The 13,134-nt window shown below is 33.8% G+C and overlaps 1 protein-coding gene and 1 long non-coding RNA gene across 2 annotated transcripts; both read right to left on the minus strand.

Annotated features, from left to right (window-relative positions):
• Positions 1–5,126: 5,126 nt before the first annotated feature.
• On the minus strand, positions 5,127–7,263 carry LOC132750453 (uncharacterized). Its single transcript, XR_009628548.1, has 3 exons — positions 7,111–7,263; positions 6,811–6,891; positions 5,127–5,514 (listed from the first exon to the last, which is right to left on the minus strand). It is a non-coding gene; the product is annotated as an uncharacterized LOC132750453 (long non-coding RNA).
• Positions 7,264–9,990: 2,727 nt separating this feature from the next.
• LOC132750454 (secreted protein C-like) lies at positions 9,991–11,236 on the minus strand. Its single transcript, XM_060740445.1, has 2 exons — positions 11,093–11,236; positions 9,991–10,724 (listed from the first exon to the last, which is right to left on the minus strand). Exons 1-2 carry the CDS (start codon positions 11,154–11,156, stop codon positions 10,063–10,065), a joined length of 726 nt encoding a protein of 241 aa, XP_060596428.1. The 5' UTR covers positions 11,157–11,236; the 3' UTR covers positions 9,991–10,062.
• Positions 11,237–13,134: the final 1,898 nt, after the last annotated feature.

Below are 13,134 nucleotides of genomic sequence, written 5' to 3' on the forward strand. Positions count from 1 at the left end.
GGGGAAAAACATACTTCCCAAACTGAAATTCTAATTGATTTTCTCTGCTTTTTTTAATATGCAAAGTATGTTTAAATAAAGAAGCCCAAAACGCACTTTACAGTAATTCTTTCTGATATGAATGAGCGGTCCATGCACAGTAGAAAAACTAGCTTCTAAATGAACGCTACCCTTACGTAAAAAAATAAAGAAAAAAAAGAAAGAAAAATTTAATTATCAAGTTGATTTATATTGCTCAGATTGATCTTCTTTACAGCCAAAAAGTCTATTAAAAGCTCTACACAAAAAAAGTTATAGCAAAGAAATCGACCAAATTTGTTTTTTTGGGTAAATATAGATTGCGTAAACTTTTGAAAATAATTTACACCATTTTCTTAGAAAATCGTTTTAAAAACCACTCGTCTTATTTCAATGCCCAGATTCCCCCGATTTTGAAAACTTTTGAAGTTGAAAAGGCCTTCTTTTTACAATATAAAGCCGAAAGCCCTAACCAAAAAGGAATATTGTCCGGCAAGCATTTCCGATGGCAGGTCGTAAATTTTTGACCGGGCGATTTGTTCTTTCTGAATTTTAAAATTGTATAAATTTTCGGAAAAATTAAAAAACCTTTTCCAGAGCCAGCCGTTTTTTTTAAACCCACCATTTGTACGGTCTGATTCTAATGCGGAAATTCGATTTGTTACAAAATTTGGAGGGCCTTCTATGCCACACTATAAAGCCTTAAGCCAATAACCCCAAAAATATGTCCGGGAAGATATCCGTATGTCATGGTTGTTGTTTGGGACTTGGGATTTTTTTTCTGTATATAAAAAGGGTTTAATTTTTTCCTTAGCCAAAGCCCGTGTTAAACGACCATCTATCGGATGCCAATGGCAATTTCGATTTTGATACCAAGTTTGGGAATGGTCTTCTTTTCACAAAAAACCCCCAAAAGCTCTCATTTAAGAAATGTGTTTAGAATTTCCGCGTTTGCAAGCGTCGTTTCTGCTTCAAAACGATTTGTTCTTTCTGTATTAAATTGAAATAAACAACACCCATTTTCCAGAGCCAACCGTTTAAAAACACCATCTGTTGTATTCCAATTGCAAAAGTTCGATTTTCTGTACAACTTTTGGAGGGTCTTCTCCCCCTTCGCCCCCCACCACTATAAAAAGCCAAAGCCCTAATCAAGAAATAGTGTCCTAGAATTTTCCGCGTGGACCGTGGTCGTATTGTGTTTCAGCGATTTATTCTTTGTTTTATGTAAATTGTATAAAAGAAACACCTTTTTTCTTAGCTAACCCGTTTTAACACCATGTGTCTGATTCCAATAACAATTCAATTTGGTACAACTTTGGAGGGTTTCGTTTTCTGTGCACAAAAATAAGAACCCAAAGCTCTAGACTATGAAATTTGCATAGGATATTTTTTCCGCGATGTCTGCGGTAGTTTTGTTCCCTGTTCCAAGCGATCTGTTCTTTTGTATATATTAATTGGTAAAAACACCTTTTCCGAGCCAACCGTTTTTAAACACCATTTTCTGTGATTCCATTGCAAACTCATTTTGTAAATTAACTTTGAGGGTTTCCAGCTTTGCACCATGAGAAACCCAAAGTCCTAACAAAGAAATGTGTCCCGTTGAGATTTTCCGCATCGTAATGGTCGTTTTTTTGAACCGGCGATTTGATTCTTTGTATATAATTTGGATAAATGTTCGGAAAAAAGAACCAAAATTTTCAAGCAAACGTTTCAAACAATCATTTTATCTGATTCTATTGCAGATTCGATTTTGTATTCAATTTTGGGCGTTTACTTTTAAAGCCTAATTCATGAAATATGTCCGTGAATTTCCCATTGAGCCAAATGCGTCAATTTTTTGAACTGGCGATTTTTTCTTTCAGGGGCCCTTTTAAAATTTCATAAAATGCCCAAAATTTTACAAACAATGTTTTTGATACCCACTCAATAACATGTCACATTTTTATTTGTGTTTAATTTTTTTTTACAAAAGCCTACGATCAGTAGCCGTCGCATTAGTGCTTTCAGTTGGCTTTTTTTATTAGATTCCATTTAAAGATTATTGATTTTTTTATCATTTAAATGAATTCCAATGGGGCATATTTTTTTCATGGAACATTTTAAAAAGTTTTATTACGCAAAAACTGCCCGGGTTTTTTTGCGTAAAAAGTCCCGAAATTTGGGGAGATTGGTTTTCGGGTTTGCTTGGATACCCCTTTGGAAATCTTGAAATTTGGGAAATTTTCTCCCCGGGTTTTAAAGGGAAAAATTTTACAAAACCTGATATACCAAAAAATTCCTGTCCCTTCCCCTAAAAATTTCCAGGGTTTTCTTAAAGTAACAGAAAAGTTATCTAATAAAAATATTATTTAAATCGAGTATTACTCCTCTTTGGGCCGATGTATGAAAAGCCAACGTGGCCCTTGGCTACCAAAATTTAAAGTTTTGTTAAAATTTCAATTGCAATTACCATTTTTGTTAGCAAATTGAAGTAATAATGTATATAGGACTGTCATGTAAACCGTTTACTATTCAGACCGGGCTTTATAGCTGCAGTTGGAAAACTGTCCGCCTTCAATTAAATTTGGTCGTGAAGTTTCGATCCCCCCCACTCCCTAAAAGAAATGAAATGACAACGAGGGAACTGCAAAACCCTGAACATAGAACTCTAAATACTAAACCGAATTTTAAAACATTAAAAACCCAAAGGACTAAATGGTTACAAAATACACTAGTACAGACAAACGACCATAATTTTTGAATTTCAAAAGGACATAAAGAAAAGAGAAAAACAAGGGCAAAACGGGAACCAAAACAGAAAAAACATACAAAAAGGAAAGTCACCCGGGAGATAAAAACCAAAAACTTAAAGGGGGCATTTCTAATGGAAACAGGAAAAAAACACGAAAAAATACAAACAAAACCCAAATTTTAAAAACACAAGAACATGAACGAAAACAGAAAAAGATGAGTGAACGGGGAAAATGGAAAGGGGACCCCAAAAAACGAAAAGTAAATGAAATAAATAATACTTAACAGACCATTTCAACAGGGCCACCTGATAGGGAACAGAAAAAACAGTAAAAAGTACATGGGAAGGGACTTTTCAAAAAAATTTGAAAAAAATAAAAAAAGAAAAAAAAAGCAGAACAATCCCAAAAATGAAAAAAAATAAAAAACATAACAATAACCAACATTTTCCCATGTGCCCCGAGATAGATAAAAAAAAAACAAAATGACCTTTTGGACCACCGTAAGTAATAAGCTAATGTGTATATCAAGTAAAACAGTTACATATTATACCTTTTTTTAATCCGACTCTGCTTCGATTGTCCCTTCAAGAGGTACACTTCATTTAACATAATGTCCTATTCACCAACCCTTTAAATACGTACGTAATAAGTAGTTTAACATTTATTAAAGTCACAGAGAAAAGATTATTCTAATTGTATTCTGTTAATTTATTTAAAGGGGGGGGAAACGGCCCAAATTTTTAAAAGGGGGAAAATTAATAAATTTAAGGGGTTTATTTTTTTTTGCCATTGCATATTTATACTCATTTTCAAGTTGCAAATACATGTATAATACAATCAAAATGGAAAACGTGATAAGATCAATATTATACCTTTTTTTCTAAAACCACTTTTTACGTCCAAAAAGTCTCTAAACATCCTTTTCCACATTAAAAACCTTATTTGGGACGCGGGATAGACCGTTCAAATTTAATGTATCCAGTAAAAATTTGTCAATTACTATGAGCTTTGTTCATGTTAATTCAAGTTCCTAATTTATTATATGTGTAACAGTGATATTGAATGCCAAAAGGCAATCCAAAGCGAGGTCTCAATCCAAGCCAGGCCTCAGATTAGCTTGCTATTTACCAAAGCTGATTTTATTCCTAACTCTAATTATCAATCAGATTTTACTGACAGTGATCAGCTAGGTCTCCGCAAGAGCTTGCTGTATACCAAGTCGGATTCCTAACTCTACTTATCGATCGGAAACCCTTTTCCATAGTTAATAACAGTGTCAATAAACTTGACTGTAAGGAGGTCGAGCGAGGTATCTACATAAGCTTGCTATATACCAAGTTTCATTACAATAAAGCCGTCCGGTTAGCTCAACAGGTAGAGCGTTAAACTGCGAATTGAGGCGACCTGGGGGTTCGATTCCCGACGGCGCAGGTCTTTTCGTTTGATTATCATGAAATCCTTTCTACGGTCGCATTCGCATTAACCACTGCTCTGGGCTTCCAGAAGTTCAGCTTCCTTGTCGAAAGTGAAGGCAACAAGTATGTAAACTGCCCAGGAACGATGCGGTGTTGAACAAATGTGCTCTGGTGAATTTTCAATGTACGCTTACTGTTGTAATCCGGAGTGAAAACTACCAAACCACCACCACGTTTCGATTAAATAATATTCGTCTATAACTCTGTAATCGTTGGAAACAAGTTTCTTTTTAAGTAAAAAAGTGGGCTTTGACATTGACCTAGGGACCAAAAGTAAGGTCGAAGTCTCCACAAAATCATACTTATACTAAGCTTGATTATATTATCTTATTCCTGTCAGAAACCATTTTTTCTAATTTTTGTAACATTAACCTTGACATTTGAGATTCAGACTAAACTGATATTTCAAAGAAATTGGTAGAAAAAAATGACAGCATGTATGACCCTGCGAAAATGCAGCAAAAACAGTTTACATGTGAACATATAAAATCTTAAAACTCTTTATAAACGAAATCAATATGCAACACTATTTATTCATGTGAAGAGAAAAAAAGAAAATGACACCACAAACAGCAGCCGTGTATATTAATTTATTTAGTTTTAAAGATTTTTTTGACATTTCATAATAATGGTCCTATATAAACGATTATTTGGAAACATATGCCATATAACAAGTCAGAAATGTTTATTACGAATTAATACAGCAAGCCTTATTATTTAGAGAAAAAGTAAGATTTCTTCATAAATCGACAACAGTCTTGTTTATAAAACTATATAAATGTCACGATTATCCAATGAAAATCGGCGTTAGAAAATTAAACATGCAGTATTATAAACTTAGCAAGTAATATACATTTGTGTAATGTATATGAATATAATAAAAATCAATTTTAAATACATGTAATGCATATTGATATATTTATTAAAACTTCAATTAATTGAAAATTCTAACATTTACGTCACAATTTAATATTGCACGACCTTGGGACTGCTTATGGCAAATAACCGTCCGGCTGGATGGATCTAGATTCGATTTTAAGATGATGCAAGTCACTTTTGTTGTGATTCTTTCGTTGTAATCGTATAACATGTTGACCTGGCACAAAGGTATTTAATTAATCAAGCATCATAAGGGATGGAATAGATCAGAAAATTATCGCTATATTCAGCGTCTTTTCTGCAAGTATCAGCGTTTTTTGTGACAATAAATTATGACAACAAGAAGTCCAATAAGAACAAAAACTCCTCCAATCACGGCAAGTACGATCCACCATGTCCCATCTCCAGAACTAAAATAATAAAACATATAAATTACGAAATAGTTGTGTAAAATAGATATAAAGATTTTTTGACAGGTTAAATAGCCATTTACAAACGTTTTTTTGCATATATAACCCGAGCCGATATTGAAAATAGCCATATACCGGGTAACCTGTAAATTTATAAATTTATAATACGACAACCTTCTTTTTTTGGAGAAAAAAGGGGGAAAACCTCATATATTGAAAGCAGACAAAAGTAGTTTATATAAACGCCGAAAAAGGGATGTTACAAACGTGCAGTAATATAGGGACAGATAATCTTCAGCTTTAATTACGTTAACAAGTAGTCCAGTGGTAATTGCATAAATGTGGACCGCGAAACAAGCTGTATACACGTATTGTGATTAAAATTACAAATAGTTAGAATGATAAGAAACTTTCATCTTTTTATCTTTTTCTAAACTATATTATACGCTATAAATTGTCTGGTACGTGCCCTTCTAGGAGTATTGTCTATATGATGTTCCAATGGTGTTACAGATATAGATCTATATGTAACACGTTTCTGATTATCAATTTCGCCATTAATTTGACATTTTTTTAAAATTCTAGTGATGCTTGCGTCTGGTCATATTTTTTTTAAATTCAACGGAAATAATTTCACATGTAAAAATTAATAAAAAAGGACATTATACATTTTATACAAACTTCACGAAAGGAATCACATTCCACCCATCACAGTACCTTCTGCCGTTTGGCTCATTTTGTTCAAATTATCATAAAGCACCCGTTTACTATATAAAAATTATACTATAAATGTATAATATAAAATTATGTATTATACATGTATATAGTTAACGATTGCTGGTTAGTAATTTTGTGCTTTAAAATCAAGGGAGATTATTTTATGATATAATTTGACCATTACTGACACTGTATACCTAGAACTCGACTATTATTCATAATAATTCTACCACGTGACTTTCCGATAACAAGAAATCAAAGGGAGTTAGTAACGAATGTTCAATGGAAAATAAAGTATGATTGAATTACAAATAGTCAAAACAAACTGAATAAATTTAAAAATGCCCATTGTCAATCGACTACATCAAATTTGAAATATGGACAACAGGCATACAGTTCCTAAAAACATACACCTTGACGATTATGCATAATAGTAAACAATACATCAAATACAACAATGAATGTAAATTTATGTAAAACTTTGTGAAACTCATTTGGAATTTGAATGGTTATTTTTTTAAGTTATTGACATTAAAGAAATTGTATAATCTATCTTTGTTTTACATGAATCTTACCTACCCACTTGACCCACTTGAACCTCCTGCTCCCCCCCCCTATATCTACCACCACGCCCGCCACCTCTACAGTCCGCTTGAAAATCTAGATAAAAAAGAAAATAAACAAATATTTAAATAAATAAACGACAATTACATTGCTGTATAACAATTAACAACTCATCCTCGAGGGTTTTTTTTTTTATAAAACTCATTTTATTTTATTTTTCTTTCAGCAGATTCTTTGATTTAACTTTTATTACAGAAATGAATAATATTAAATAAATAAATTAATAAAAAAAATAAATAAATAAAATAAACGCACCTTGCAATATAACAGCAAATGTAGTTATAAAAACGAACAATTTTATGTAAAAACATCCATGTTCCATGCTTGAAACAGAAAGTATTACAAAATTACACAAAACTGTTCTACTCACTTCCTCATGTTCCTTTTTATCAAAATTTTACTATTTCGAAATACCCCAAGCGGTAATTCCCTTTACGTTTCGAAATAAAACAATCCGTCGTCAGATGATTAGCTTTTAAAATCTTAAATGGCGCTATCTTGGATATTGAAATATTTTGCTGGTCAGATAAGCTTTTAAATTTTAAACGCGCTATCTTGGATATTGAAATATTTGGCATTTTGACATTTTATCATTTAAACGATATTTTAAAGTATTTCTAAATTATAAAATTATTATTCATAATCTACTAAATGTACTAACGTCAACTTGAATAAGGACCTTCAAGTGCGTAGTGTTGGTTTATATACTGTAGAATTAGTTTAAGGCGAGATGATTATCTTTCAATCATAATTGAGCCGCCCATGACAAAACCTACATAGTGCGTTTGCGACCAGCATGTATCCAGACCAAACTGCGCATCTGCGCAATCTGATCAGGATCCATGCTGGTCGCCATCAGTTTCTCTACTTGTAATACGACTTGTAAGCGAACAGCATGGTTCCTGATCAGACTGCGCGGATGCGCAGGCTGCAGTCTGGATCCATGATGGTCGCAAACGCAATATGTTGGTTTTATCACGGCGCGGCTCTCATACAAATGACTTAACCTTTCGTGATAAACTTCGCAAACTGGCAAAACCATTTAAACTGCCACCATAGAACATTTAAGTTCATTCATATTGTTTAGAAATTTAATTTTTATAATACATAATTTCTATTTGGTTTCGGGGACTCATTATTACTATCTGCTAGAGTGGTTTCATGGCATGTCAGGTTTTATCAAAATAAACATTACAGCTTTGTTGTGTGATTTGAGAATCTCGTGAAAATATTCACTAATGTATTGCCCAACAATATTGACCTGGCATTTCATTAACTTTCGTAAAGGTCATTTGAATAAACACAGACCAGTATCTATCGAATTCAATCGATACATTTGCTAATTTTACTCGTCAGTGTGTTGTGGCGTATTGGTATAGATGTCGGACTACCGATCTGAATGTCTCCGGTGCGATTCTTTACCAGCATTACGTGTTTTATTTTGATTTACTTGCAAGAATTAACTTGAAATCGTTTTACTACACCTGGTTTTAGAATACCTTTTTAGTGGTGTTTTTATACACTATTAAATAAAAATAAACCTTAGTTCAAGTTTCTTATGTCGGCTGATGTAAGAGCTTTTCGTCACTGGAACAAATAATCGTCCTTATTCAAAGTTTGACGGAATGGACAGAAACTTTTCAATTGTTTGTATTTTTCGCGTGCATGACGGGCGACCAAAAGAAGAAAGGTCGAATTGCAAGAAAGAATCACCATTTTTGTTTGTCATTCATTTCATGACCCCTACAAAACTGTAAAAATGCATGGTACGTATCAGTCAAAATAGTTTTTTACAACTTCAACCCTACTTTTTTTGTTTTATGATTTTTTCCATAGTGATATTTCTCAGTAGACACCATCAGTGTGCGATGTAGTGAAGAGTGACCGCGTGGCCAACGGACCAAATAATAATCTTAGGATTGCTGACCGCGTGGATTCTAACCCTGTCAAATCCAAGCCGTTGTTACCTCGCGCAACAAACTTAATATTCATTCTTAGTTCTGGTTTAGTTCCAAGAACGGATTCGAAAATGTTTAAATAAGCTACAATCCAACTAAAATAAATTTGCATTTACTATAATATGTACGGTGTCCTGTTAGGACCATCGCGATACACACATAACTCGAAACAACGATCCACGAAATAATGATCATGATGAAAAGTCAAAATAACGAAAGAATTAACGAGTGTGAAAAGACGAATTAAATAAGGTACGATGATGAAAAGTCGATTTTACCTTAGTGAAATAACAAAACCACGATGGTGAAAACACAATACAATTTCTTATCTTCACCATCGAACTTCCGAGCTTTCACAACCGCGCTTTCGTTGTTTCGTTCGTAGACAAAATGTACGTGCCATGTTATGCACGATGCTATAAAATATATTAAAAGTACGTGTATATACAAAGAGAAAAAAAGATATATTTCTGTTTTTTTTAAATCAATCGATAAAGTAGAAAATATACAGTTTGATAGAGGTAGAAGACATGGTGGTTCTTGGTACGGAGTATCTAAATGTGGTTGCCTGTTGAGGTAGATAAGTTGTAAAGTGTTATTGATGGTAGTTGGTTTCATTACAAATTGATTTCATTCCTTCATTTTTCCAAAAACATTCTGAAAACATATACATATATTACAAAATTGAAGAAAAAAAATGTAAATGTTAGTACAAAGTATAGACTATGGACGAAACCTTTTTTTATATCTAAATAGATACATTTTCCGATTTTCGTATTACGTTAATTAATTAACGTAAATTCATGCGGTTTACAATAAAATTGTTCAGGTTATTTTTCTCGAAAAAACATTCCTTTCCAACTTTCAAACAACATGGATAAACGTATTGATGATTCTACACAGATGCCCGCTCTGCTCGTGTCGTGTCAGATACAGTGTACGGATACTCCAAAATGAGCTCGCCTATGACGTTTGCAGTATCGGTGTGATCTCAATTCTCGTAGTAACACGTCTCCACTAGAAAAAATCTAGTGCAAAAAGTGCATAAGCATCAATTCTATATTTCATGCCAACTTATAAGCACAGAATATTCTTAGACTCTTCACAGACAAATTACTGTATGGTTTCATGATCGATAGTTTTGTATTGATTTTAATGCAAATATTTTATATTAGACATTTATTCTAGTAAGGCAAACATTCAAACATGTTAAACAAGTACTAACCATTTTCTTACATGATGCTTGAAGTTACTCTTTAGAATCTGTAGTGTGCCCATCAGAAGTTTGACTTCCTGTCTGACTGCCGGAAGTCTGTCCATTTAGATTATTCATGTTAGAATTCATTGCGTTGATTTGATTTGGGTTGAATCCGGAACTTCCACTATCACTAGTTTGGAAATTATTCACAGCATTGGCGTCAAACTTAGCATTGGCGTTTTGCATAGTTGACTCCAGTTTCTGGAGATTCAGCTTCGATTGTTGCTGGTACATAGCATTCGGATCAAAACTTCCGCTTCCTGAACTGGATCCACTTCCAGACATACTGGAACCAGGCGCACTAGAACTACTTCCGGATCCACTGCCTGAGACAGATGACCCTGAACTACTTCCAGAGGAACTAGAACTACTTCCCGATGTAGATGAACTTCCTCCCCCGGAGGTTCCAGTCTGATGGGAGCTTATATATTGTTGCATTAGCTGAGACTGTTGCTGGTATAGTGCATTGGCGTCAAACCCTCCAGTTCCTGAGCCACTAACGCCTGAACTAGAACCGCCGGAACTACTTTGAGAAGCTGTGCCGGAACCAGATGAAACGCCATTTTGACCTAGGAATTGTTGCGTTTGTTGTGACATTTGATTGTACAAAGCGTTTGGATCAAACGATCCAAAGTCGGTTGCTCGCTTTACATCTGAAATATAAGGTGTCCTTTCTTAGTTCCATAATCTGATATATCTGAAATGATTTTATTAGCTACGAAAAGAATAATTTGTTAAATGAATTGAGCTTTTACTAAATTGTGTTTTTAACAGATTCAGATGATTTTATTACCAATGTAAAATAACATTTCAATAAGCTATTTTGTAGGAGTTCAATTTCATTTTTTTTTCTTCAGACTTCGGCTAAGTCACGCTGACATAATTTATATCACCAAAACCTTGCGACAGTCTTCTATACTTTGACAGCTGGACAGTTTACCTTATCAGGTACCCTTGCAGGATTCATACGCCAAACGGTTTCAGTTGTAAATAAATTGTCAATAAAAAAGAAATAATTTACCATGCAATGGAAAGGCGATTGCTACACCGAGCAATAAAACAACAGCAGTTGCAGATCGAAGCATCACTTTACCGATAAAAGAATTTCTCAAACAGAAATGTTAAATGATATCAACTTATCTTTGTTCCTTTTCAGTATTTGAACTTTTAACTTTGAGTTTATATTAAGACTTCACTGATAAGATGTATGTATATAGAAATATTTATAGATAAGTCCAATATTCTTATATTGTTTTCATCTATTTAATTTTTTATATCCCTGTCTTGGTCTTTTAAAAGGTTCTTAAAACGACCAAATTCTAGTGCCAACAGTTTAAAAACCATTTGAGCTGCGCCATGACAAAACCAACATAATGGGTTTGCGACCAGCATGGATCCAGACCAGCCTGCGCAGTCTAACGGATCCATGCTGTTCGCCATCAGTTTCTCTTCTTGTTATAGAGTTTGTAAGCGAACAGCATGGATCCTGATCAGACTGCGCGGATGCGCAGGCTGGTCTGGATCCATGCTGGTCGCAAACCCACTATGTTGGTTTAGTCGTGACACAGCTCATTTGTCTGATTCCGTTGCTGATTGGCCCTTGCATTAGTTCGGAGGAGGTTCTTCTTTACAGCAATATAGGGCACATATCTCCAACCATGAGAATATCGCATGGCATTGTAGTTTTGTTGTTGTTGTTGTTGTGTTGTTTTTTTGTGTGTTTTTTTTTTGTATATGCGTGTTTTGTTTTTGATTTTCCTATCGTCATTTGTTCTTTCTCTATATAAAATTTATGATTTTTTTTATACAACACCATTTTCTGGTGTCAACCGTTATATCATTTCTTTATATAAAATGTATGAATTTCCAGAAAAATACTACAAAAACACCATTTTCGGTGTCGGCCTGGTGAATTTTCCTATTCTTTGTTCTATAGTAAATCAGTCACATTTGAGGCTTAATTCTGGATTCCACTGTTCTTGATGAATTATATATACTGTATTCAACTTTAAACATCAACCTAAGTCAAATGAGGCCCAAAATATAATAGGTTAGCCATCTACTTTTTTCAGAAATCTTCATTCTGTTGTATTCACCACTTTAAAAACTCCTGACTGCTGATGGATGGTACATCTTTAATCCTTCCGCCAACAAATGAGTTCCTGGTGAATACACAAAAACCAACTTTTAAAGTCATCATATAACACACAAAAACTACACACATGCAATAAATACACTTTAATTATGACCAAGCTTTGTTCTTTCTGTACATAAAGTATACAAATTTTCGTAAAAAGCACCATTTTCGGGTGCAAACTGTGAACACATCATTTGTTTGATTCCGTTGCGGATTAGATGTTCTTGCATAGCAGACTGGCGTTTCCGTGATTTTTACCGGAATATCTGTCCCGAGGGGACCCGCCCATTGGGCTCGTTACCGCCCAATGGGCGGGTCCCCACGGGACGGATATTCCGGTCCGAACCGCAACATATGACAGATATTATTGATATTGAAACACTGATACCGTTACAATTTGGTATTAATTATTGCACGATTTGTGCGTTTCATATAAAACCATACCTCATATATAACACGCAGTTTTGTCCTAGTGTTGCACTTACGACAAAAACCTTTCCTATTAGTTGTTGGGTTTTTTTTGTTTATAAAACTAACCATAATTATGGTCAGACTTATATTCCTTATGTGTACAAGGACTCTATATGAATATCTCTATTTTTACCTCCGTTACAGTCTGTCGATCTAAGAAGATATTCAGAAGTGGTTATAGTATGCATATTCGCTAATTCGTTAATTCTGTGGATTCTCAACTAATGATATGTAAAAAAGACAGGATATCTACTTGACCTATAATTGCACAGTTTTCGCATGTTTCTTTAAATGATTATTTTTTCTTACTGTTTTTTTTTTAATCTTCGTTTATTATAAGACTTTTCTTGTTATCCAAAATAGTTTTCTTTCATAGCTCAGTAAGTCTATCTTAATATTTTCTTTGATCAATTATTATAAATAAACTCAGGCAAACGTTTATTTAAAAAAAAAAG

The sequence above is a fragment of the Ruditapes philippinarum genome, unplaced genomic scaffold, assembly GCF_026571515.1.
Source record: "Ruditapes philippinarum isolate M1 unplaced genomic scaffold, ASM2657151v2 ctg679_1_1_1_1, whole genome shotgun sequence".
Taxonomy (NCBI): domain Eukaryota; kingdom Metazoa; phylum Mollusca; class Bivalvia; order Venerida; family Veneridae; genus Ruditapes; species Ruditapes philippinarum.

Bases quoted from the DNA above. Each gene is read 5' to 3' on its own strand.
- LOC132750454 (XM_060740445.1), bottom strand. From the start codon at position 11,156: ATGCTTCGATCTGCAACTGCTGTTGTTTTATTGCTCGGTGTAGCAATC. The intron at 10,725-11,092 runs GTAAATTATTTC...CTTATATTTCAG, and splicing joins AATCGCCTTTCCATTGCATG to ATGTAAAGCGAGCAACCGAC.